This window comes from Equus quagga, chromosome 2 (assembly GCF_021613505.1).
Source record: "Equus quagga isolate Etosha38 chromosome 2, UCLA_HA_Equagga_1.0, whole genome shotgun sequence".
Taxonomy (NCBI): Eukaryota; Metazoa; Chordata; class Mammalia; order Perissodactyla; family Equidae; genus Equus; species Equus quagga.
Genome location: NC_060268.1, coordinates 67,551,423 through 67,578,678, shown reverse-complemented (window position 1 = coordinate 67,578,678; position 27,256 = coordinate 67,551,423). Strand labels below are relative to the sequence as shown.

The following is a 27,256-nucleotide window of genomic DNA, read 5'->3' as shown; positions in this document are numbered from 1 at the left end:
TTTTATATGAGTGGTCTTTGTAATTATTTTTTTGGTTTTAATCAATATATGGGTAAATAATTTTTTTAAAACCAAGTACTACCAAAGAAAAAAGCGATGACAAAATAAACAGCAGTCTTCTACCTTACCCTCAGTTCCACTCCCTTAGTCATCCATTTTCATCTCTTGTAGCTCTTTATTCTTGTATTTTTTCCATAATTCTAAATAAAATGCTTATAATATTTGTTATTGATTTTTATGGTAGGTAAGCATTTAGCTCTTACACCATGTCTCCAGTTCCCTTTTGACTGTTTTCCAACATAATTATGTCACAATTTTTTATTAAATCAACATTCACTATTTACATTACTGTGACTAATTTTTTTATTGCAGAGCTAAGTGGGCTTCTATGAAATGGTCATATATATTAAATCTTATCAATTCCATTTTTTGTTTCTTCTGGAGTTACTATCTAATTTTTTCATTTGCTTTTAGTTTTCTATGTACCTGTACTTATTTTTTTTCCTATGCTTAATCAGATTTATTTTATACCATCATTATGTTCCAACTGGTCAAATATATCAGGTAATTAATTGATTTCATTATTTTTCCTGGAGATCTCACTTGTAGAACTTTTTGGTTTTTTGCTCCAGTCTAAACTGTGGTTGGTCGTTACCTGGACTCGCTCTTCAGCTCTCATCCTGCCATTTCCCCACCCTACTTTCCTTTACTGACTCTTGTTTCCTGGGTTCCATGTCTTTTTCTTTCTTTACTTATTTTTCTATTTTGCTAGAGCATAAAATTCTAGGTTGGAAATAATTTTACCTTAGAATTTTTAAATCAGTGCCATTCTAATGCTGCTAAATAGTTGGCGTTATTCTTATTCCTTCTCAAGTCTTTGTAAAGATAGTTTCAGATAATCTATCTTTCTGTTTAAAAATTTCACAATGATCTGCCTTGATGTCTTTTTTTCCTTAATTTGACTGAGTGCTTGATAGGTCCTTTTACTCTGAAGGTTTGTGTTCTTTAGTTCTAGGTCTTGTTTTTACGTTATTATTTTTTTCATTCTTTCTTTCTTTGTATTATATCAATTCTCTCTCTCTAAAATATTCCTATCAGTCTGGTTGGATCTCCTAGATCAGGGATTGACAGACTTTTTCTTAAAAGGCAAGATAGTAACTATTTTAGACTTGTGGGCCTTTATAACCTTTGTTGCAAGTACTCAACTCTGCCATTGTAGTGTGAAAGCAGCCAAAGATGGTACTAAACTGATGGGCTTGACTGTGTTCCTGTAAAACTTTTATTTACAAAAACAGGCTAGGCTGTAGTTTGCTGACCACTGTCCTAGAACAATTCCCTTATTTTCTTTAATTTTCTCATTTTTCATCACTTTGACTTTTTGTTTTATATTCTGGGAAATTTCCTTAACTTTCTCTTTCATCTCTTCTATTAAAATTCTTCTTTTTTTTTTAAGGTTTTATTTTTCCTTTTTCTTCCCAAAGCCCCCCAGTACATAGTTGTCTATATATTTTAGTTGTGGGTCCTTCTAGTTGTGGTACATGGGATGCTGCTTCAGCATGGCCTGATGAGCGGTGCCATGTCTGCACCCAGGATTCAAACCAGTGAAACCCTGGACTGCTGAAGTGGAGTGCACGAACTTAACCACTTGGCCATGGGGCCAGCCCCTCTTCTATTAAAATTCTTATTTTGGATGTCATTTTTAATTTCCAAGAGCTTTTCTTCTCTGGTCCTTTTTCATGGTATTCTATTCTTGTTTCATGTATATAGTATCTTTCTCTCTGAGGATATTAATTATACCCTTTTAAAACTCATTTTCTCTTACTGACTCTTTTTTGTGCTTGTTTTTCCCTTTGTATATTTGAATTGGTCTCTTTGGTGTTAGGGGCTTCCCTTAATTACCTAGAGATCCTTAGCTGTCAGGTCACACTTAGTTGTAGGGTTTTTAAAAGCTGTTTGGAAGTGCTGTTTGCATGGGTTAGCGTCAAATTAAAATGATCAACTAACTTGTTGTTGGTGTAGTCCAAATGACAGAATTCTTTTTTTTTTTTCTTCTCCTCCTCCCTAAAGCCCCCAGTACATAGTTGTATATTCTAGTTGTAGGTCAACAGACTTCTTTTATGTAGGGCTGTTCACTTTCTCCAGAGAGGAATTCTCCACTCTCTTGCCTGGTAGGTTCTGAACTTAGATATGAGTGTAGGACAGGCTAGGACAAGGAAAAGGGGGCAGGGGATTCTCAATGTCTATCATTCAGATTTTCATTTATTCCTGTTTTTAGCCTGGGTGTCACCTTGCCTTCCAGGATGTGGGAATTTTAAGGGTAAGGGTGAGTCATTGTGTTTCTCTGTAGGTAACTCTGTGGGTCCTAGCTTTCTACACTTGGCCAAGTCAGCCAAAATTGTTCCATCTGTTTTCTCTCTGCCATTGGGGGTTGAAATCTCTCTGTCTGTTGATGTCTCTGGTGTCACTACTGACTAGTTTCTTTATTGTCATTTTAGTGAGGCTACTAGGTAGAGTGGAGTCAAATGTGTTGTCTACCTACCATGTTAAACTGGAAATTGAGATTTATTTTGAACGTCTTTTGAGAAATTAGTAGAAAATTTTATTTGCAGTTCGTTTTTTGGTGCTGTACCATTTTTCTCTTTTGAGAATAAAGATGAATGAATTTATTTTGAATGGAAATAAAGATATTTCCATTCAAAAGAGAAAAATGGTACATACTTATCATTAAAAATGTTAAATGAGGGTCTGGCCCGGTGGCGCAGCAGTCAAGTGCCCACGTTCAGCTTTGGCGCCCAGGGTTCTCCGGTTCGGATCCCAGGTGCGGACATGGCACCGCTTGGCAAGCCATGCTGTGGTAGGCGTCCCACATATAAAGTAGAGGAAGATGGGCATGGATGTTAGCTCAGGGCCAGTCTTCCTCAGCAAAAAGAGGAGGATTGGCAGCAGATGTTAGCTCCGGGCTAATCTTCCTCAAAAAAAAAAAGTTAAATGATATGGAATTATATAGACTAGACAATGAAAAGGTCCTATGTCTCCACCCCCAAGAGTAATTGACACCCACCCTTGTACTGCTAGAATTTGTACATAACACATGTACATTGTCCCCATTTTCTTTATTTTAGCTTGTCTGTTTCATTTTCTGTAGGTCTCCAGGAAACCTAGAGAAGAACCGCTATGGAGATGTACCCTGCCTGGACCAAACTAGAGTGAAGCTGACAAAACGAAGTGGCCACACTCAGGTAGAAGGATAAATGCTGTCTTTTGAGGAGCACTGAGGGAAGTTTAAACCTCTTGCAAAGTGAAGCTTACTAGTACTGTAGTAGAAAGAACATGGACTCTAAGCCAGAGAGATAAGGTTTGAGTTTTAATTTTGCTATACACTAGTCTGTTACCATAGGCAAGTCTCTATATGCCCATCTCACAGTACTTAGTGGAAATTAAATGAAATACTTTATGTAAATGCTGATACCACAAGGGTGATCGTATATTGTAGATGCTCAATAAATGTTCAATTATTTCTCCTTAGTTGTAAAACCATAGTCATACCATCTACCATATTGATGAGTGAATATGCATCAGTACAAGGCAACTGATTTAAGTGACCTCTGAATTTTCCATTTAGAAGATCTGAAAAAATTTTGGATATACGTATCTGAAAAAATCTAGTATATATGTAGATATCTAAGGATAGAGATGAAATGGTCAAATGACTATATTACTTTATGTATTAATTTGATCATATCTGTACATATTAAAATTCACATATATAATAGTATAGATATTTAGTGAACATGTTATTCAGACTCTTCACATGCACCTTTTTTTTTTTTAAAGATTTTATTTTTTTCCTTTTTCTCCCCAAAGTCCCCCAGTACATAGTTGTATATTCTTCGTTGTGGGTCCTTCTAGTTGTGGCATATGCACCTTTAACATCTGTCTCTTTTCCTATTTGAGCTACTTTTTGAGTCAATCTAACACAGTTTTCCAGAGTACATCATTTTTATTTGCTTTTAAGTACATGCTCACATGACAAGTACATTGTCACTGGAAAGTTTATCCTAAACCAGGAAAATCTACTAGCATAACATTAGTATAGTTTTTTCTTTTCATTCATCCTGTATCTCATGCATCCTCTATAGCATAATCATTTACTTATTACTTTTTAAAGTCCTCTTTAATATAATTTGTTTACAGTAACATCTAACACTTAGAATTTTGAGGTCATTGACTAAAATAGGTGTTATATTTCTTCTTTTTCATTCTGATATAACAGTTCTCTCTGGTGACCTCAATATGCATCAAAAAACCACATTGATTGAGGTTGCTGTTCAAAGTGAAGGAATTTAAATAGTGCGCCTTGAACATGAGACACATTATAGGGACTTGTTATATCTGTCCTCTTTTTATGGGAGATAACTTTTGAGAAAATCATTGCCTTGTATTTGGGCATGTATGTTACATGGGTTGGGACCCTAGGATCGTGATTTTAATCTCCTCTGACCCTGCCGTTTGAAGTGCACAGACTGAATTAATAGCCCTGTCTAGGATCCTTATAGAGGGTTTTCCTGCCAGAGCATTAGCTAAGAGTGGCTGACTGAGGGCAAATTCATCAGTGTTATTGAGATCATCATAGGGGTAAGCTATGAAGGACTTGGGTATAATAGTTGAGTTGGGGCTCTAGGGTCAGAGATATCTGTATTTATCTGTCTTGTTGACTGACTGCTGTGTCTCCAGTGCCTATAACAGTGCTTGGAAGATATCAGACATTCAGTAAATTATTTGTGACTGAATGAGTGAATCCCAGTGTACTAGGAGACTATTCTAGTCATCTTATAATTAATCTGAAGATCATCACTTGAGTTATAATCCCTCTCATTACTGCAAACATTAGCAGAGGCTTTATATCCACGGTAAATAGAGGATTCAGGTTTATTAGTGAATTGTTCACCAGATTTGCTCCTGGAATTATAAAGCTATTAGTCATGGTTTCTGTTGAACATGGCCTATAATATAGTGTGCTTGGTTTGGTTCTTCCTGCTATTTCAGTTTGCCCCCAAATCTATACTTTATTTCTGAGGTCATTTTCTTTCTTTCTTCTTTCTTTCTTTTTTTTTTTTTTTGAGGAAGATTGGCCCTGAGCTAACATCTGTGCCCATCTTCCTCTATTTTATATGTGGGATGCCTGCCACAGCATGGCTTGATAAGCAGTGCTAGGTCTGTGCCTGGGATCTGAACCGGCGAACCCTGGGCCGCTGAAGCAGAGTGCGCAAACTTAACCACTACACCACTGGGCTGGCCCCTCATTTTCATTTTTAATATCTGATGATTCTTCTTAAATTGCTGATTTTAATTCCCAGTGCTCTCAGAGACAAAGATGCTGAAAGCTGATATCCTTAGTTATAAAGCAAAAGTAAATCTCTTTTAAAGATGTGACATTTCAAAGCATGAAGGTAGCTCCAAGAGTAGCAACTTATATGTTACTTATATAATAGTGTTGATTGGCATGTACCAGGCAAATCCTTGTACTTTTCTAAAATGCTTTCTGGCCTAGGTCCTGTAGAGTATACCACTTGAATGTGCTAGGCTGGGCACAGGATGTGCTTTGGCTGACTATGGGTGGACCCTGGATTGAGAAGCACCTGGTTGGGAGTGAGTGAGGCTTTTAGCTTGCTGGATCTGCTGCAGATGGTCCATTAGCTCAGTGAAGGTATGTGGGTCAGGGTAGAACACTAGTAGTATGAGGTCAATACCAGCTGCTGTGGGAGGAGAGAAGAGCAGGAAACTCTTGACTTAATAATTAGTGGGAACAACAAAAAAACAAACAACCTGATGAAAAAATGGGCAGAGGATCTGAACAGATATTTTTCCAAAGGAGATCTACAGATGGCCAACAGACACATGAAAAGATGTTCAGGATCGCTAATTATTAGGGAAATGCAAATCAAAAACTACAATGAGATATCACTTCATGCCTGTCAGAGTGGCTTTTATTAAAAAGACAAGAAATAACAAGTGTTGGAGAGGACGTGGAAAAAAGGGAACCTTTGTACACTGCTGGTGGGAATGTAAACTGGTATAGCCACTATGGAAAAACAGCATGGAGATTCCTCAAAAAATTAAAAATAGAAATACTGTATGATCAAGCTATTCTACTTCTAGGTATTTATGCAAAGAATAGTAAAATACTAATTTGAAGAGATATATGCATCCCAATGTTCATTGCAGCATTATTCACAGTAGCCACAACTTGGAAGTAACCTAAGTGCCCATCAGTGAAGGAGTGGATAAAGAAGATGTGGGATACACACACACACACACACACACTGCAGAATAATACTTAGACATAAAAAAAGATGAAATCTTGCCATTTGCGACAACATGGATTGACCTTGAGGCTCTTTATGCTAAGCAAAATAAGTCAGATGGAGAAAGACAATTACTATATGACTTCATTCATATGTAGAAGATAAACAAACACAAAGATACAGAGAACAGATTGGTGGTTACCAGAGGGGAAGTGGGGAGGGTCCTGGGCAAAAGGGGTAAAGGGGCACATGTGTACAGTGATAGATAAAAACTAGACTTTCGGTGGTGAACACGATGCAGTCTATACAAAAGTTGAAATGGAATGATGCACACCTGAAATTTATGTAATATTATAAACCAAGGTGACCTCAATTTTAAAAAATTAAACAAAATTAAAAGTTTATGTCTTAGAACTTTTTTTTTTTTTTACAGGGGAAGATTTGCCCTAAGCTAACATCTGTTGCCAACCTTCCTCCTTTTTTTCTTCCTTTTTCCCCCCTAAAGCCCCAGAACCTAGTTGTATACAGTTGTAAGTAGTTCTGGTTCTTCTGTGTGAGCCACCGCCACAGCATGGCTACTGGCAGACATGTTGTGTGGTTCTGTGCCCAGAAAGCAAACTTAGCCCACTGAAGTGGAGTGTCCTGAACTTCAACTGCTAGGCCTCAGGGCTGGCTCAGGACATTTCTTGATACATATAAGCAAACATTATTTCTGGAGAAATATCCAGCTGTATTTTTTCATTTTAAATAAAGACATTTGATTCTGAACAAACAAAAAACCAAAAATAAATAATTAGTGGGAGAATAAGTTGGTAAAGTGACTGGCGAACAGACACATATCCACATAACATGGTTTTCACCATGAGATGGAGATGCTTTCTGAAAGTAGCTATGGGGTACAGACAGTTCAGACTGTCCTCCAAGTGATAGGACCCAGTGGAGAAAGGGTGATGGACTGGGGAGTCATTCTGACCTCTCTAGAGTAGAATGGAGTATGGGTTTTCCCTAGTTTGCTATTGAAACTTTTTTTCTTTTGTTCTTCTATAACCCTCCACACCCTCCGCTATCCATCCTAACTGCTAGATATGCTCAACTAGTTATATTATGACTTGAAACTGTAGCTGCATCTTTATTTCTTTTTTATCAACTCTGATTAAAAGATGTTGGCAGAGATCTTGTGAGGAGGTATAATAAAAATAAGAAAAAATTAAATCCTATTTAATTTCTCTGATGGCTAATGATGTTGAAGTAAGTAAGAATGAGGATGCTGGGAGATGGGAGAACGCCCCCAGAAGAGAGTAAATCAGGAGCTGTTCATTGAAACGCCTCCAGATTGGGCTGTTGCTTTGTGTTAATTCACATAGTAATGGAGCCTGGGTGTTTGGCCCATGCTGTTGATGGTACTAGGTATGAAGTGTAGCTTTCTTCCTTCTCCAGGCACACTTTGCCTTTTGTGTGTGGCAGCATGGACAAGATGTTCCTGCTCAGGTTGCTTGGCTTGCTTCCCTTTTGGTTCTGAGCTGTGGTGCTGCAAGTCCTAATGGACTCCATTTTTGTAAATAACAGCTTTATTGAGATAATTCACATACCATACAATTCACTCATTTACAGTGTACAATTCATTGGTTTTTAGTATATTTGCAGAGTTGTGCAACTATCATCGCAATCAACTTTAGAACGTTTTGTCACCTGAGAAAGAAACTCCGTATCCTTGGCTATCATCCCCATTTTCCCCCATTCTACCTACTTTCTGTTTCTATAGATTTACCTATTGTGGACATTTCATATAAATGGAATCATACAATATGTAGCCTTTTGTGTCTGGGTTCTTTTACTTGGTATGTTTTCATGATTTATCCATGTTGTAGCTTATATCAGTACTTCACTCCTTTTCATTGCTAAATAATACTCCATTTTATGGATATACCACATTTTATTTATCCATTCATCAGTTGAATAACATGTGAATTGTTTCCATTTTTTGGCTATTATGAATAATGCTGCTATGAATATTTCTGTATAAGTTTTTCTATAGATATATGTTTTCATTTCCTTCAAGAGTGGAATTGGTAGATCATATGGTAAGTCTGTGTTTAACCTTTTCAGGACCTACCAGACTGTTTGTTTTCTAAAGTGATTGCACCATTTTATATTACCACTAGCAGTGTATGAGGGTTCCAGTTTTTCCACATCTTTGCCAACATTTGTTAGCTATCTTTTACCTATAGCCATCATAGTGGGTGTGAAGTGGTATCTCATTGAGGTTTTTTTTTTTAATTATTATTAAGATTATGATAGTTTACAACCTTGTGAAATTTCAGTTGTACACTATTGTTAGTCATGTTGTATGTTGTAGGTGCACCCCTTCACCCTTTGTGCCCTCCCTTCACCGCCCCTTCCCCTGGTAACCACCAATCAGTTCTCTTTGTCTATATGTTAACTTCCACCTATGAGTGGAGGTACACAGAGTTCATCTTTCTCTATCTGGCTTATTTCACTTAATACCCTCAAGGTCCGTCCATGTTGTTGTGAATGGGACGATTTTATCCTTTTTTATGGCTGAGTAGTATTCCATTGTATATATATACCATATCTTCTTTATCCAATCATCAGTTGATGGGCACTTAGGTTGCTTCCATGTCTTGGCTATTGTAAATAATGCTGCAATGAACATAGGGGTGCATGGGACTTTTGGAATTGCTGATTTCAAGTTCTTTGGATAGATACCCACTAGTAGGATGGCTGGGTCATAAGGTATTTCTATTTTTAATTTTTTGAGAAATCTCCATACTGTTTTCCGTAGTGGCTGCACCAGTTTGCATTCCCACCAACAGTGTATGAGGGTTCCTTTTTCTCCACAGCCTCTCCAACATTTGTCACTTTTTGTTTTGGATATTTTTGCCATTCTAACAGGTGTAAGGTGATATCTTAGTGTAGTTTTGATTTGCATTTCCCTGATGATTAGTGATGATGAGCATCTTTTCATGTGTCTAATGGCCATCCGTATATCTTCTTTGGAGTCTCATTGAGCTTTTGATTTGCATTTCTGATGGCTAATGATGTTGAGCATCTTTTCGTGTGCTTATTGGCCACTTCTTTTATATCTTACTTGGAGAAATGGCTATTCTGATCTTTTGCCCATTTTAAAATTGGGTTGCCTTTTTTACTACTTGGTTGTGAGAGTTCTAATAAATTCTAGATACAAGTCTCTTATCAAATATGTACATTCTATGGCTTGTTTTTTCACTTTCTCAGTGGTGTCTTTGAAGCACAAAATTTTTCAGTTTTAATGTAGTTCAGTTTATCTGTTTTTTCTTTTGTTGCTTGTGCTTTTGTGGTCACATCTAAGAAAGCTTTGCCTAACCCCAGGTCACAATATTTAATCCTATATTTTCTTCTAAGAGTTTTATAGTTTTAGGTTTTACATTAGGTTTGTGATCCATTTTGAGTTAGTTTTTATGTATGGTGTGAGGAAGGGGTCAACTTAATTTTTCTGCATGTGGATATCCAATTGTTCCAGCATCGTTTGTGGAAGTGTGGTTTTTAATTGGCCCTTTCCCTGTTCATTTTCTGCCTGACAAGAAGAGAATATCCACACCTTGGCTTTTATTTACCTAGTACATTATTTTCCTCACCCAAATGGTGTATTCCATGCAGCTGCAATGATATTTCCATTTTTACCATTAGACAGATTACATCAATGCCAGTTTCATGGATGGCTACAAGCAGAAGAATGCTTACATTGGTACACAAGGTAAGTTAGTGTGCCCCTCACAAGTTGGTTTTGTGTCATCTACCTGTGATTCCTTGCATCAGATGATAGCATAATTTTTAAAGGAAATAGTAACTTGATGTGATGTTGTGGCCACTAGATCCTGGCATTTCGTAAAGATTGGGGATTTTTGAGGAAGACAGAGGAGAAGTGTAGAGTTTTTGTACCAGATATTGCTGGAAGCTCACTGCATAGAGATAAACTGGAGATTTGAACACACAACACTACTACAGGGTTTTGGACCGTGTCTTAGTGGTGCCAGCCCAAGGGAATGGGACATGAGAACTCACGGGCTAGTGAGGTGCTCCTAATGTCCAGTAGGAGGCCAGGAGTGGCAGTAGGACTTTCCAGAGATTGAGGCCAACCTATGAATGGGTGTTGCTGTTAAGGGGCTTTTGCTGGTCTCTGTACTGTCAAAGAGCACACCAGCAGTCTTCTGATAGGGATAGTCTGTGCTAGGTCTGACAGTGAAGTACTGGGCTTTAGGCAGATTTCAGACGAAGTTTCTATAAATGCTCCTGTGGGCCCCAGTACTCCCTTTTGACCTGGCCTCTGCCATCTCAAGGAGAATACCAGGTTGCCTTGAAATCGGGTGGGAAGAAATCACAACATAAGAGGACATAACAGGCCACCATATGGACTTAGGGCCCTTTATCCACTGCAGAGCATGGCCAGCAAGAGATCTGGCAAATACCCCCTGAACCAAGTGATCAAACTTAGTATCACCAATAATGGACTAAACATATATTGTATTCTTCCTGTTGAATCCAGTGAGAACTGTACAACATAACTTATGTTGTGTGTTGCTGGTTTTTAAATCTGAATCTAATCCTGAGACACAAAGCAGACAAATCCAGATTGTGAGACATACTATCAGAAAACTGGCTTAGACTCTTCAAAGTTAATGCTGTGAAAAACAAAAAAAGGCAGAGAACTTTCTAGATTAAAGGAGACTAAAGAGATATGATAACCAAAGGCAATGCATGATCCATGATTGGAACCTCAATTTGGAGGAAAAACCCGTTAAGGACAAACTATTGGGACAATTGGAGACTGTGTTTTAGATACTATTATTATATCAGTGTTTAACTGCTTCGGTGTGATAAGGATATTGTTCTATAGGAGAATGTCCTTGTTCTTCTGAATACTTGCTTGAGTCACATATATTTCATAATGTCTTAAACTTACTTTTAAATAGTTCAGTATAGAAGAAAATATGTGTGTATGTATATAGAGAGAAGCACATGTTACAAAATGATAGCTTTTGAGCTAAGGAATGTCTGAATACATTGTACTGTTCTTTCAACTTTTTGTAGGTTTTGAATTTTTCAAAATAAGAGAGAAGTAAAGGGAAAAGGTACTTTGGATACTTGGTACATTGGTAATTGGTCTGATAGTCACAGGTTTATTTTCTTCCCCTAGAAGGGACCACTCCCTCCCAAAGGAGTCCTTTTAAGAGCCTGAGAAGAAACAAGAAAACTATCAGGAAAGATTTTTGTTAGGTATAGGATATGATATGATTTGCCTGAGAGTAGGGGCTTTGTTGAGGAGGATGGCCATGGCGTGGATGGGCTTATGGAGGGTAAGGATTGTCTCTAGGGGGCCTCAGAATGCTCCTTTCTCCAGGTTTAGAATGCAAGGGCACTGCTTAGAGTTGCTAATTATGCAGAGATTGTTTCCTTTAGGCTGGCTCTGAAGGCCCCTGTTTCAAACTCTTGCAGGAATATGAGAGAGATTTCTTGAGTCAAGCACTGATCACCTTTAGAAGGTGTCAGCAGTCTGTTAGGACTGGAACATGGGGTCTGTGATGTTGAGAAGGCTGGTTTGATTTGCCTGGCTAACCTTCTTCTTGGCTATATTCAGTATTCTGATTCTTACTCATAATAATATCTCTACTAATGATATCTATCATCTATTGAGAGTATCTATTATATATCAGGTATATAATCTCCATCTAATTATGGAGACTCTGCAAGGAAGGTTTATTAATCCATGAACAAACTGAAGCCCAAAGAGGTTACGTGACCTTGGGTCACACAGCTAGTAAGTAGCAGAGTCAGAATTTGAACGCATGTCTGCTTGGTTCAAAACTCCTCTCAAGCCAAATCAACAGATTGTTTCACCCATGTCAGCATAAACCACAGACTTTATTTCTTTAGAGAAACCTACTGTTAAAGAGTCTTATCTGGGAAGTGCAACTTTCCCTTTTAAATCTCTCTCTTTTGCCTTGAGGAAATTATGACCCTTCTCAGCCTAGCCTGAGTTTGAGTGGTATCTGTGTTATCAGGTGCTCTAATTGGCAACATCAATTTTGCCAGTGGTTTGAATGTGGAAGATTAAGTATATGAGAGCTGCTGTGGTGCAGGATAGTGGGATATAGACAAAGCTGGGAGTCGGAGATGGAGAAACGGTGTTATTATCTCCTTGACATGCATACTTTGGTAATGCATATCCATTGTAGAAAATTTAGAAAATGAAGCTGAAAATCACTCCTAACCCTAAGACCCATAGATAATGTTAACATTTTGCAGCATCTCCTTCTAAACATTTTTCTGTGCATACAAATAGATTTAGATAAATAAAATACCCAACAAAAGGGGCTCTTTCTGTACTTTATCTCCTTTTTCATTTGATGGTATCTTGTGAATACTATTCGAAAGCATGAAATACAGATCTTAAAACATTACCTTTCCGGACTGCTTAAATTGGGGGTATGCCATAATTAAACTGATCCTTTCCTGTTAGACATTTAGCTTGTTTCCAAGACCTCACATGCTTTTGGCAGTCTCCACTTCTACAAAGACAGAATTCTAGTATTATAAAATGTTCATGCTTGCCAAAAAGCTTTAGTAAAAATGGTAGTGAAATCAGCAGACATGCAGGACAAAATCATCCCTTTGTACTGCCCTCCTTCCCTGAGAGCAGGATAGGAAGAAGCACTGGGAAAGTATAAGAAATTCTCCTGAATTGTTACTCCCTTGATTGAAAGGGAGTTTGTGGCCGACAAGTATCTTCAAAGGTCCTGCTGAGTCCCCAGCCCTGTGCAGGTTCTAACTCTAAAAGGAGAACTTGACGGCCTGGCCTTTGCCCTCAGTACCATGTCTACTGAGATATGATTAATTCTCACAAAGTAAAATGACTGGTATAAGACCATTAACATTAAATGGTTAGGCTGTTTTGATCTAGCTGTGCCATCAAGATCTGAGAGGAGAGGAAGCCCTATAAGGAATGTGGTGGTCAGAGAAACCTTGAAGGAAAGGCAGCACTTGAAAATGGGTAGAAAGTGAATGGCATTGGAGGTGAGAGAGACAGCTTGAGCAAAGGAATAGATGTGGAAGTGAGCATCGTGTGTCTAGATTGTGATGAAGCAATTTCTTAGAAATATTAAACTGTCAGGGCATCCAGAATAGACTGGAAGAGAAAGACTCCTATTCAGAAAAGTAAACCAAGACGGTATTACGGTAACTCAGACAGAAGATGATGTGGTCTTCGTGGTAGTGAAATTGGGCAGGGAGACCAGGATGGGGGTAAAGGGATAAAAACCAAAGATATTTTAAAAGCAAATGTCTCTAGGACTTGGTAACTGCTTTTGGAAGATGAAGGAAATGAGTAAGTCATAGTTGACTCCAGCTTTTTAAGACTGAGTGATTTCAGAATGCCAGTACTGTTAACAGAGGTAGGAAAGTGGAGCAATAAAGCTAATTTTGAAGGAGACTGAATTGCAAACATGTTGGGTCTGAGGAGATGATGGGACATGGAAGGGCAATGGTTCAGTAGGCAACTGGTGATTATAAGGCTTAGGTGAAATGAAAACAGCTAGAGACACGTACACAGTTGACACTGTTAGTCTGGATGTGATAGCTGAAGCCCTGGTGATAAGGCTCTGCCAGGGTATGTAACAGTGCTTCTCAAACTGTAACCTACATACAGCTTCACCTGGGGATCTTGTTAAATGCAGATTGTGCATTTCTAACACTCTCCCATATGATGCTGGTGCTAGTGGTCCAAGGACTACCCTGAATAGCAGGCGTGTAGTGAGAGGAGCAGGGAGCCAGCATCTGTGCTTTGGTGTTAGTAGTTGGGAGATAAACAGAAGAACCTAAGAAGGAAAGAAGAGCTTCCCAAGGTCATGTTTCCTGTCTTCTTTCATTCCAGGCCCTTTGGAGAATACCTATCGTGATTTCTGGCTCATGGTATGGGAACAAAAAGTCTTGGTGATTGTCATGACCACCCGGTGAGTTCATTCCTTTTCTTCCCACTGCCCTCTGCATCTACCCTGTCCCCAAGCATGGATGATTCAAGAGGGGAGTTTAGCTGTTAGAAACAATGAGCATTAGCAAAGCCAGGGCAGAGTTTGGGATATCTTAGCTTTTTCTTAGCTGACCCAGAGTTAACACAGCCACAGTCTGGTGGAGATTGGTACATCTGACTTGTCAAAGCTTTAGTCTATGGCTCTGGTGACTCTGGGCCAATTACAGACTATTCTGAGGTCCTGGCCTTATCCAGCAAAGGAAGTATTGGGAAACATGGGGCAATGCACTTTTAATCTAGTCTTTACTTCCAAATGGCAGCTGTCTTCCTGGCTTCTGAATTACCAGTTTCCTTTGCTCTCCCTTACCCTGCTACTTTTCACCATTTTTCTGCTGGTTCATATTTCCACCTATAGGAGAACTACAAAAAAGAAGGGAAACATAATAGGTCAGGCAGGAAAGTCTTGATGAAAGGATTATTTTTGAAATTTTGGTCTATATATCTGCCAAAACTTCAGGAATTACTATTTGGTAGTATTATCATTATGATAATTATAACCTATTTCAGATGAGGAGAAAAAAAATTAATGAGAATGTTTGCTCAGTTCGCTTCCTCGTGGCACTGTTACAGCCACCTTTGGTTTGGAGAGGAGGTAGAGGAAGAAGTACCACCTCACAGTGCTTTAGAGCCACTGAAGAGTAGTGAGGTGAACTTGAGGACTTTACGTAAACTTCCTGCCAGCATCCCAGGAGCTGTGCCTTTCCCTTTCTCCTCTATCAGCCAAGGACCCTTATTGAGGAAGAGAATGAACAGTGGCTGAGATAACAGGGCAGAGAGGTGAGTCTGGCCCACCATGCTGTCTCTGCTGTCTTTCTTTGTCCACTCAGTATTTATCCCAGCTATGTGAAGAGTACCAAGAGGTATCAGGAAGGTGGCCAAATGATGTATCAGGCCTACTAAATGAGTACATGCACAAACTTTAGCTGTTGTTACATCTGTTTAGAATGAAAGTTTCCTTCCTTTTCTGCCGAGAAACAAGAGTGTAAGTTAGACAGAAGCAATGCAAGAGATGACGTTGCTGCCTAGGAGTACAGCAGGTCATGGGGAGAGCAGGGTTACTGCTGCAGAGAGGAAGGATAGAAGGCTTACCTTGCTCTGTGTGTCTTCAGCTTTGAGGAGGGCGGCAGGAGAAAGTGTGGTCAGTACTGGCCTTTAGAAAAAGACTCTCGGATCCGATTTGGCTTCCTCACAGTGACCAATCTAGGCGTGGAGAACATGAACCATTATAAGAAAACAAAGCTAGAAATTCACAACACAGAGGTAAATCCAGGTTTCTATTTTCTCACTTTTTTGAAGCTGGGGGAAAACCTTTGCTGTAAAGAAAATCTCCAAAGGGAAGAGGCAGGATTCCAGGGAGTTTATAAGTTACTTCCGTTTTTCTGGGAACAGGGTTAGTATATTCAACTCAGAGCCAGTATAGCCATATTATCTCAGCAGAATAGTGGCGTTACTTAGGAATAAAACTTATAAGAAATCTGGATCCTACAACACAGGATTTCTGCCCTCTGTAGACATTTAACCTTTCCTTTGGGTTTGTAGAGAAGTATTATGGAGAAAGTTGAGGGTGGTAGGCAGGAACCTTGGTAGTGGGAATACTGGGGGGTTGAGAATCTGGAAAAGCCAAAGGTAGTCAGGGGCAAGCAGAAATGACCTCATTAACGTTTGCTTCTTTTTTCATCCAAGGAACGGCAGAAACGCCAGGTGACCCACTTTCAGTTCCTAAGCTGGCCAGATTATGGTGTCCCTTCTTCGGCAGCTTCCCTCATTGACTTCTTGAGAGCGGTCAGGAACCAGCAGAGGCTGGCCGTCGGCAGCATGGGAGCGCGCTCCAAAGGGCAGTGCCTTGAGCCACCCATTGTGGTCCATTGCAGTGCAGGCATTGGCAGGACAGGTAATGCATCTGATGCAGCTCTTGGAGCATCCAGAGGCAGCAAGGGTTGGGGAGGCATAACAAAGCTGTTAGTTGCCAGATTGTAAGAATTTGACCCACTGGTGCCATGAAAAATTCCTCTTTAATGTCCTTTTTTTATCCCTAGTACTAGGTATACTGGCTAGAATGTACAGTTCACAAGCCAAGTCCTCTAGGGTTGATGCTTTATACATCCCATCAGCATGATTATCTTCTGACCCCATCACTATCACCTGGGTGTCCCAGAGAGCTCAGCTGGGCTGTTGCTTCCTTCTCATCCCCCTCCCTGGGGAGATCGCCACCATACGCTGTGCTCTCCATTCTGGAGCTAGTTAGCAGGTTTTGCCTTAAGGGGACATGCATTGCAGGGACTGCTGGACTTTCTAGTTCAGAGGTCCCTTTGGGAGAAAGTCAAGAAGAATATGTTTGTGTAAAGTCTCTGTGGAGAAGTTGTAGAGAATCTGAAAATTAGGGCCCAAGTGTGAGAGTGCTATTGTTATATCTTTCTGGAATTGAAGCAGGCAGTTCCTCTATGTCACCTTCCCACTTACTCTTCCTGTTACCCCTTTATATGTCCTGAGAGACAAGAGGCCTTCTCATTTCTCTGGCCTCCAACACTCCCTGTGACCTCCTCCTCAAATCCTTTTAGGCCTAAGGCCAACTGGCCTCCTGCATGACGCACCTTGCCTTTGAATTCATTCATCTAGTCCTGCCTGAGTTATTTGGTAGAGGGAGGGAGAGAGGAGAAGTAGACCAGGTATGACCACTTCCTTCCTTCCTTCAGGTACTTTCTGCTCACTGGACATCTGCCTGGCACAGCTGGAGGAGCTTGGCACCCTTAATGTGTTCCAGACGGTGTCTCGCATGAGGACCCAGAGGGCCTTCAGCATCCAGACCCCTGAGCAGTACTATTTTTGCTACAAGGCAATCCTGGAGTTTGCAGAGAGGGAGGGCATGGTGCCTTCCAGCCACAACCTCCTGGCCATGGAGGATCAGTAACTGTCCCACGAGCCTCCTACCTGCTGGCCAGCCTTCCTTAAACTACCCTGGACACTGCTGAGCCTATAGGTTGCCATCAGTTACGCTGAAGCCATGGACCAAACTCTTTCTTGTGTTTCCCGGCACATGCGTGCTCACAAGGCAGTCTTTCCCTTTGGCTAGATAGATATGGTGAAATTGCTGCTAGAAAGGGCCAGCAGCAATGTATTCTTAATTCCTAGCACCTGCTATCGAACTGTGCCTTATTAAAACCAGATTGTGGCTATCAGTTTTTGCCAGGGGCCCCGAGGTAAGTGGGGGAAGGAACCTCCTCCCCCTTTCCCAATGCCATTCTCCTTCTCGAGGTTGCTCCCATTCCTTCCCTTTGCTAGAATTTGATGGGGAGGTTTGGTGAGCATCCACCTTCCTTCCCAAAGAGCTTGACCATGTTACATATTCTAGAGAACGTCTTGAGTGCCAAGCACGTTTATACCTAGGGCGTGTATTCCAGTCTTTTCTGTCATTCTGTGTGTGTGTGTATGTGCACTTATGTGTATGGGTCCATATGTACGTGTGTATATAATATATATTGTATGTGATAATATGGTTGTATTCTATAAATACATATACACAGAGATACTCCTTTGTAGAACTTCCTGGGGCTTGTGTTGTAGTTCAGGACTCCTTACTTCTTGGACTCTGCTGTTTATCCTGCACTAGCTGTGGTTGGAGTTCATGTTCCTGTTGTCAGACCACAGAGTGATGGAAGAGGACATGCACACATCCACTCTCCGTGCTCCTGCCACAGGCCCTCACCCTTACGTAATGACTTATCTCTTTTCAGAATGCTGCCTGTTGGAGCCAAGAACACTGATTTGTGGTGACACTGGTTTAATTCAGCATGGATTACCCTATCTAATGATTTTTGTCTGTTTACTTTGCTGATTTGGGGAATAGACCTCCACTGTGATTCCAGACCCTCTCTTTCCTCCTCCCCATCCCTTGAGGATTGGTGTCTGGGGGTAGAGATGAACTCACTGAGCAGCCAGAGCCAAAAGCAATCAGTATGAAGTCTTAGAAGGAAAGAGAGGGAGCTGAGGTGTGAGAGAGAGGAAACTACCGTGAGAATCTCTCCTTGGGAGAATGAGTTGGTGCCCTTTCTTCTTTTGCTAGAAGGTTCCTTTCCTTATGCAACTTGGTCCTGTCCACTCAAATGCCCATCTCTTTCTGTCTACTAGTGTGCCAGACCCTGGAGCTCAAGCTGGGTGGGTTTTGTTTCAATAAAAAGCATAACCCGGGCCCAGCCCCGTGGCCGAGTGGTTAAGTTCGTGCACTCTGCTTCGGCGCCCCAGAGTTTTGCTGGTTCGGATCCTGGGTGCGGACATGGCACTGCTCATCAGGCCATGCTGAGGCGGCATCCCACATGCCACAACTAGAAGGACCCACAACTAAAGATACACAACTGTGTACTGAGGGGCTTTGGGGAGAAAGAGGAAAAATAAAATCTTTAAAAAAAAAAAAAAGCTTACCCCCTGGCTGGGTGAGGAGTCCCTTGCAATCACTATTTGCCCCCTACTCATCCACCCTATCCCTGTCTGCTCCAAGCCTGCCCAGCCTGATGTGCCAGGGATCGAATCAAGAGTCCCCAGCACTCCACATTCCTAAGAAAATCCCAGGAACCTCTAAACCTCCTCCCCCATCACAGATGAGGTTGGCAGCTGATCAGACCTCAATAATTTTATACTGTAATAAGCTCTTTGAATGTACATATTCTTATTTTTACAATTTTTCATTTTGTATTTAACATCAATGGACTGAGTCAGATTCAGAAAATAATTGTAAATGTTCATATTCAATATCTTACAGCGATACAGTTTTGTATTTACATATAAATATACTGACATGATCAAACCCTTTTAGCTTCATCAATGTAGTAGCAATCTGGGGCTGGGAAGGTGAGGAGGGGGTCCAAGAGCTGATCTGGGAGGGATGGGGAGGTAGGGAGGGACTTAAGGCCTAAGTATCTGAGACTTTCAGTTCTGAGAGGCGCCTACCTTGTCCACAGGCCATGGCCGTAACTCTGGGAAGACAAAGGGAATCAGTACCAGTTGCTGGATACCAATCTTTATGCTTGGTGCTTTTCCCCCATTACCTCATTCAAACTTCACTACAGTCTTGTGAGGTACTATTCTCCCACCCTTCTATTTCTATACAGATAAGGAATGTAAGGTCCAGAGGGTTACAGTGATTTGCTCTAGAACTAGAACTCAAGTTGGTCTGCTTACAAAGCCTTTGGCCTCCACTGCATTGCTCTCTCTCAAGGGTCAAGATAGTGTTGTCTTTGGAAACCAGAGGTTTTTGTAGCTCTCCTTTCAGAGTATAAACAGTTCTTCAATTCCAGATAGTTGATCTTGAGTCCATGCTGCATGGAAGGGTGATGGATTTGGTGACTGATTCTCCCAGGTAGGACATCCTGGTGTAGTGTCCTCAGGATTGCAGAGTACAAAAGGGTCATTCTCCCAGGGAAACTCATACATATGGGTAGACTGGTGTCTGTGGAAAGTTACTTGCATCTCTTAGAATGGAACGAGAAGTTTTGTCCACATAGGACCACTTCCCATGCCATGTAGCTATTCCCTGGTGACCAGTGACACCTTGCCCAGTTGGGACAGTTTTGGCCTGGAGAGTGTGCAAAATATTGAGGTGTTCTTAATAAAAGTGATAGCAGCTAACATTTATTGGGTGCTTAACTCTGTTCCAGGTACTGTTCAAAGTGCTTTCTAAGTATTATTTCATTCACCCTTAAAGCAACCTTTTGAGGTAGGTATTGACAGAAGAAAAAGACTGTGGCACAGGAAAATTATTTTGCCGCATCCAAGAACCGAGACCATCTGACTCCAAAGTACCTGTTGTTAACTCTTAAACTAGACCTCCTCTAAGGATCCATTTCCTGATCTGCCAACAGATTTTTCCTGAGTGTCTTACCTTAATCAAGAGGTGAAGTGTAGAACAAAAGATTAAGCCAGTTCTTTCCCTGGAGAGCCTCTGTTCTCTTGGGGGTAAGCAAGCATAAGAGGTGAACAGAGATACTTGAAATCTGGGAAATCAGAGAAATATGTAGGAAACAAGATTAATGATAAAAGATCTGGAGAAGGTAGTCTTGAACTGTCATTTATTTGAAAGGGCTGTAACCCAACTGCTCTGTAAATCTAAAAGTTATACATGAGCTCTTCCTTACACATCTGAGGATTGGTGAGGTTATCATTTGCAAGAGCTCTATAAAAATGCAGATTCTTAGGTCCTGACCAGTAGGTGGTTAAGTGAGTGACAGGATGAGCCAGGTTTCAGAACTACTGTCTTAGTCCACTGACTCTGAGGAAGATTAGCAAATTGATATCTCCTACATCTGAGAGAAAGGGATCAATAGCTTTCCCCTTTACTGCCACAGTTTCCTTCTACCTTTTACCATTGGGAAGATAATCAATACTGTGTTAACCTACCTGTGCTATGTGTTAAAAGAGGTAAAGGGAAGACAGAGAAGGAGCCCCGAATCTGTTTAGGAAGTTAAGGCTTTCACACTGAAGATTTGGTGAACAAAGCAAGAGAACCCACAATCAAATGCTAGATTGTATGGTTGAGAACATAAGATGAAGAAAAAGTGTTTGTGGGTGAGAGAGCCTCATGGGCTAAGTCAGGCTTCTGTTTCTGTTTTGACTGCTATTTTTTTTTCACCTAACTTACTCCCTCTACCTTTGGTCCCTTCATCCTTGCCCATCCCTGTCAGCTAGGATGGGACTCCTGAGGTGAAGGGTGCCCCTGCATCCTCAGCCTAGGAGGCCCACCATTGTCAGTCTCCATGTCATCATGTGCAGGTAAATGACTGGTTCTTGGGAGACTAGACTATTTAGCATCATAGATTGAGGAAGATGAGACTCCTGCCATGAAAGGCTTCCCCTCTCTAGGGACAACCAGACACATATATGGAAACCCACAAATCAGAGACTTGGAGGGAAGTGGGCCAGGTGGTATGGCCAGGTAAAAAAGCTTTCCTAGAGTGACTTAGCTCTTTGATAGTTTTGAGGTCTTACCACTCAACCCAAGCCAAGTCCTAGCTTCCTTTTGTAAAAGAAGGGGCTATATTAGATGATCCTGCTATAGGCCCTCCGACTCTAAGGGTCTAGTTCTTTGTTAGCCAGTGCAAATGCCTGTAAAGGAACCAGCAGGCCCTTCTCCAGTTGGGTTAGCTCCCACTTGAAATCCCCAGGTTTGACTTGTTTTCAAAGTCTCCTCTTTCAAGCTGCTGCTACTTCTCTATATTCCCTCAGTTCCCTTCCCATTTGGCCCCCAACTTGGAAAGCAAGTCAAGTCTCCCCTGTAAACCCCAGACCAACCCATTGGCCTTTAAGGCTTCTGTGCTGCTCCACGTGAGGCAGAGAGGGTGACTCTGAGTTAAGGAATGAACTGACCAAGGTCCCAGAGCTCCAGTCAAGACCGTAGATTTGTCTCAGGCCTTGGTCAGAAGCTAAAGCTCTCACCAGCTTGGGAACCAGATTTTTGTCTTGTGAGGTATCCACCCCATAGTTACCATCACTCAACAGTAGTGAATATCAAGTGTTTTGGACTGCACTACTCTTAATTGGCCACAAAAAAGACTGAATCTTCTCCACAAATAGAAATCTAGCGCTCCCAGAAACCTGTTGCAGTGTTTAATCTCCCTTCACCCCTCACCATAGCTTTCATAAAATCCTTCCTTCTGTTTAAGCTAAATCTGGCATGCTGCCATCTAAAATAACCATATTTTTTCTGGCTAAGGCCAAGGTGAACATAGCTAACCACACCAGAATCCTAGCTAGGAGTGTTGGATGGAGATTGGGAGCAGTGATCCCTTTTCAACAATTTAAGGTAATATGTTCATGATAGTTGTTAGGACTAAGATGAAGATGAAAGTAGGAAAGCAAGACAATGAGATGTAGAGAGAAGGTAGTCAAAAAAGGCGCTGCGCCGCCTCCCCCACTCCAGGCTCACTTCCTTCTACCCCTCCCCCATGGCAGACCTTAGGCCTCAAGACTGGCCAGATGTGCAGCTGAGCCTAGGTCAGCCATTTCATCCTGTGGGGTCTCTGTTTTACTTTCTTGACCTTTAATGAATACTTCTTCTGTGGCCAGCAGCCAGGGGACTTAAGGAATCTGATGTTCAGGGCAGATACTGTGCTGCATGTCAAATGGGGACTTAGTTTAGATAGAAGCTAGGAGCCTTGGAAGTGGGTGAGAACAGAGGAGAACCAGGAGAGCAAGAAGACAGGAGAGATCCCTGGGAGCCACTAACATTTAGGGGAGGATTGAGGAAGAAAAACCTGTGAAGTATTGTGATTAATAGGCAGAGGTAACTGAGGACAGGCCAAGTTGTGTTACACGGACTGATGAGACTGTGAGAGTGGCTGAGATGAATGAACAGGATTTGGAAATGTAGGTTCACTGGTGGTCTTCTTGGGGGCAGGGGCTGACAGGGAGGAGGCAAGAATGGGAGGTGAAGAAATAGAGACTGCAGTGCTGGGGCTGTCTCCACTTCAACCAAAGCAAGGTCCACCTTTATCTCTTACATATTAGGCCTCCGAATAGGATTTCATTTGAACAAAGGAACCTGCTACTTTAAAAAGAAATCACCAAACAACTGATATACAAAAGGAAGCTCTATGAAAACATAAAGCCAGGTAAACTGGAGAACATATTTGTTATATCTGTTTTCTAGATTTGGGCTGGAAGTGACCCAGAGGGGTAAATTAATACTCAGTGAGGGGAAGACACTTCAAGGCAGTAAGTAGCAATCCTAAAACCCACTAAAAAATTCCAAGCCTCAAAAGCCACCCAGAAATCAGAAATATGGAATATGTACAATCTAAGCCAGCTGGTTGCCAAAGAAATAGAGTTTTCACACAGTGGGATTGTTGGGTCCTTTAGGCCTGCCCTGGGCTCTTCTCTCAGACTGCAGCACCAGAGACTTCTCGTTTGAAAGGCCAGGAGAAGAGGGTGTGGCGGCGAGATAAAGGAGAAAAAGGTCTGAGAACTCTTGACTAAATGCTAGGCATACTTTATTTTTAATCTCACAACACCCACTGAAGTAGGTATTCTTGTTCGTTTACAGACCAGGAAATTGGAAAGATAAGTGACTTGCCAAAGACATCCAAGCAGGAAGTGGCTAAACTGGGATTCTGACCAATAGCTTTAGCTTTTCCCCTTGAACCTATAGGGTACTTTGGGTTGGAGATGAGGAGCAAGTCTCAGATGCCCCTCATCTGGATGTTCCCAAGCTGGCAGTGGTCTTCTATAGCTGGCAGAGGTTCTGTCAATAGGGCACTGGGACTGACACTGACAACTTTTGGGCAGAGTCACTGAAGTGCAGGCCCTAAGTGTGTCTCAATCACCGCCCATAAGCACCCTAAAGAACTATGAATGAGGGGCTGGCCCTGTGGCGCAGCAGTTAAGTGCCCATGTTCCACTTCGGCGGCTCGGGGTTTGCTGGTTTGGATCCCGGGTGTGGACATGGCACCACTTGGCACGCCATGCTGTGGTAGGCCTCCCACATATAAAGTGGAGGAAGACGGGCATGGATGGTGGCTCAGGGCCAGTCTTCCTCAGCAAAAAGAGGAAGATTGGTGGCAGATGTTAGCTCAGGGCTAATCTTCCTCAAAAAAACCCCAAAAAACAAAAAACAATGAGTCCTTGGGAATGAGGGTGTGTGTGTGTGTGTGTGTGTGATATCTGTGAGACAGGGTGTCAGGTGTGACAGTTTGAGTACTGTATGTATGTCATGAGTTGAGGACACATAGATGTGGTTGGGAGACAAACCTTGCTCCTTTGAGGATAATTTTGTTTTTTTGGAGAGGGCTAGAAATCATTTAGAACTATCTGGGGACAAACTGTTCTTGGAGTTAGGGAAGTAGGGAGGGTGGAGCAAGAGGGGAGACTGTTCTTCTCCAGAAGCCGCAACCTGGATCATGGTACCCTAGTATGTATAGAGACAGAACATGGGCGAATGGACAGAGCTCAGGCTTTGGGCCCAGACAGACTTGCCATGGCTACTTGACTTGGGCAAATCACTCTACTGCACAGCCTCAGTTTGCTCAACTACAAATATGAAAATAATCCCTAAATCACACAAAAGAGGCCTCCTGGGAATCAGAACCTGGCTTCCCAATGTGACTTCTCTAAGGAAGCCCTCACCCAGATCCATTCACTGTTTTATCCTCACTGATAGTGTAGGGAAGAGGTGGGGTGGATGCAACCTTCAGTGCACCTGGAGGGCCAATGTTGCCAAATCAAATACTCACTTTCCCAAAAAGTCTGGGACTGGCTGTGCCGTGCAGTCAGAATACTGAGTCAGAAACAATCACAGGACCCCTTCCAAGGGACCTCTTGTGCCTGACAGCTGTGGGCACTGGGAGCTCAGAGGTGAAATTAGATAGAATGGCTGTCCTCAAGGAGCTCAGTCTAGGAGGTGTTCAGGAGGGGATTTCCACGAGGATGGTGCACTTAGGAGGGTATGAAGTGTCAGCAAAGTCTGGTTCTTTGGGAGTAACTATTCTAGTTGCAAATGTTCCTTAAGTGACTTCATCCACAGTATACTGCTGTCCAGGCTTACAGTCAAATGCTTAGGCTGTTGGCCTCCACATAACAGGGCAAGGATTGCTATGTTATCCTCTTGTATAAGACAGGAAACTGATCCACAGATAAGAAGAGACTAAGTGGGAACCATTGGAACTCAACTTCTAGACTAATATTCTTTCTGCTCTACACTCTGCCTCATCTCACATTCACAGTATCTGTTATGCCTTCATCTAGGGCAGAACCTCTTGGGAAATAGAGCAGGAATCTGAGATGGGGCTCCAGACAGGGAATCTCTGTTCTAATGAACAGTTTGAGAATGAACCTCAACTTCCATGGCCCTGCCAGGTGCTGGGCCTCCCACACAATCCTCATCTGGCCTTTTCCCCTCCAGACCCTGGCCTTCCGTGATTCCATCAACCAAGCTACTACCCAAATTCTAGTCCCGACTCTACCTGGGATGATCTGCTGCCCTTCCCAAATCAGTATTTCTTCCCATCTGCCCCCTCCTTAGTGGCAAGTTTCCCTCCTCACCACACCCCCCAGCTGGTCCCCCCCAGTGACTCTGAGTGAAGGAAGGGTCCCTAGAGCCTGTCTTTGTACTCCAGTTTCCACCCCTATTTCACCAGGGGTGGGGTGGAGGGAACAGGTCCAGAGCGAGGAAGGGACTTGCCTAAGGATATACCAGTCACTGGCCATGCTAAGTCTAGAACGCAGATTACCCAAGCACTAGCATCATGCTTTCTACCTTTTCACACAGCAGGCCTCTGACTCCTTTCCCTCCAGTACCCACACCGAATCAGTCACCCAGTCCCCTTGAGTCTTAAACACATCTCTCCTTTTCTATTCTTGCTTACCCATTGCCACTACCCTGGTCAAGTCCTCACTACATCTCACCTTAATTGTTGGGACAGATTAATCTGGCAGCAGACCCACATTCTGCCCACAAGACTCTAAGGTCCTTCACATTCTGCACACCCCACCTGATCCACACTAACTTCCTTTCCTGGATGCCTCAATTAACAGGTCTTTCTTGCTTGTTTATTGTGTGCCTTGGCCCCAGGCTCAGCTCTGTTTAGCCCAGACATGTGGAGTAGCCTTTGCCCCCAAGAAACTCCTTTTGGGAGAAAGTTATAACAAACACTGCAATTGATTCAGGGAACAATCTGAGTCAGATCTTTGACTTGAGGGATGCTGAAGGTAGAGAAGTCTTTCTGGGTTGGGTGGCTGGGAGAGAGAAAAGAAACCTCTTAGCTGCCCCCACCTACCCCTTCCACCAGAAGATATAACTCTGTAATCTCCAAACTCAGTATTACAACAGCCTTTGTGCCTCACCTTCCTTCCTGTCGGGACTCCTCACTCAACCCACTCTCAGAACCCATCCAGCTGCTGGGATGTTGGACATCTTAAACCATAGTTTTGGGCTTGTGGTCCTGTGACAATGCTGCTTGCACATTCCATTGTGCAAGTCTAAGAATTTTAACCAGTTATTAAAGTCTTCCACTGTTTGATTCCATCCTTCCAACTCTGATTTTCATTACTATAGACACACTTGAAGGTCCTTAACAATGTTTTGCATTTACCCCTTTGTGCCCTTTGCTCAAAATGACTTGCTCCTCCATTTCTGCCTGATGAAATCTTTAAGAACCAACTTGAGTGCCGCCTCCTCCATGAAGACTCCCAGTTTTCCTCAGCTAGAAAGAATCCACCTTCTCTGAGCTCCTATGGATGTGTATTTGCCTTAGCTCTTTCTGTAACATATCCACGGCTAGGTGTGGAGCCCTTGGAGGGTACAGAGCATCTCATTCAGTCTCTGTAATCGCACCCAGCAGCAGATGCGGTATGAATGTGTCTGCCTCACCCACATTAGGTGCCCAGGACAAGTGCCTGTTGCCCTAAACGCAGGACTTCCCGCTTACACTGCTCATTTTTAGGCAGGCTCCTTAACAGAATGGGCCAGACACGGTTACGTTACACAGCCAGGGGAGTCGGGACATTCCAGCCAGTCGCTAGGGTGTCCCTACCCGCCTCGCTCTGCCAGGCTCCAAATGGGATGTGTGTGTGAAGGAAGTTGGGGCCGGGAGCCCCGCTAGCTCCTCCTCTGGGTCCACCCTGCAGATCTCCGAGTCCCAGAAGGTCCCCCTCCAGTCCAGTGGTCTCAAGAAACTCGAGGCGGCGGTGCCGGGGAGATAGGGGCCTCTGCCACGGATGCGCCTCCCACGCGCGGCTAGTTTAATTAATTTATTTATAGATTCTTGGAGGTAGGGGGCGTTCAATGAAGGGGAAGAGGTGGAGCGAGGGGAGGAGGCGGGCCCAGGGTGACTGACGCGAGTGCCAGGGAGCCAATGGCCCATGGGGGGCGTTCCCTCCCATTCAGGAC

The 27,256-nt window shown here is 42.3% G+C and overlaps 1 protein-coding gene across 1 annotated transcript in view; it reads left to right on the top strand.

Moving 5' to 3' along the window:
- The window catches only part of LOC124236057 (tyrosine-protein phosphatase non-receptor type 9), a 77,080-nt gene extending 59,587 nt beyond the window's left edge, over window positions 1-17,493 (top strand). Inside the window, exons 8-13 of the mRNA XM_046654714.1 lie at window positions 3,146-3,239; window positions 9,993-10,059; window positions 14,233-14,311; window positions 15,498-15,648; window positions 16,072-16,279; window positions 17,082-17,493. Coding sequence (XP_046510670.1) covers window positions 3,146-3,239; window positions 9,993-10,059; window positions 14,233-14,311; window positions 15,498-15,648; window positions 16,072-16,279; window positions 17,082-17,296 — 814 coding nt within the window. The 3' untranslated portion in view covers window positions 17,297-17,493. The remainder of the gene's footprint in view (window positions 1-3,145; window positions 3,240-9,992; window positions 10,060-14,232; window positions 14,312-15,497; window positions 15,649-16,071; window positions 16,280-17,081) is intronic.
- The last annotated feature ends 9,763 nt before the right edge of the window (window positions 17,494-27,256 follow it).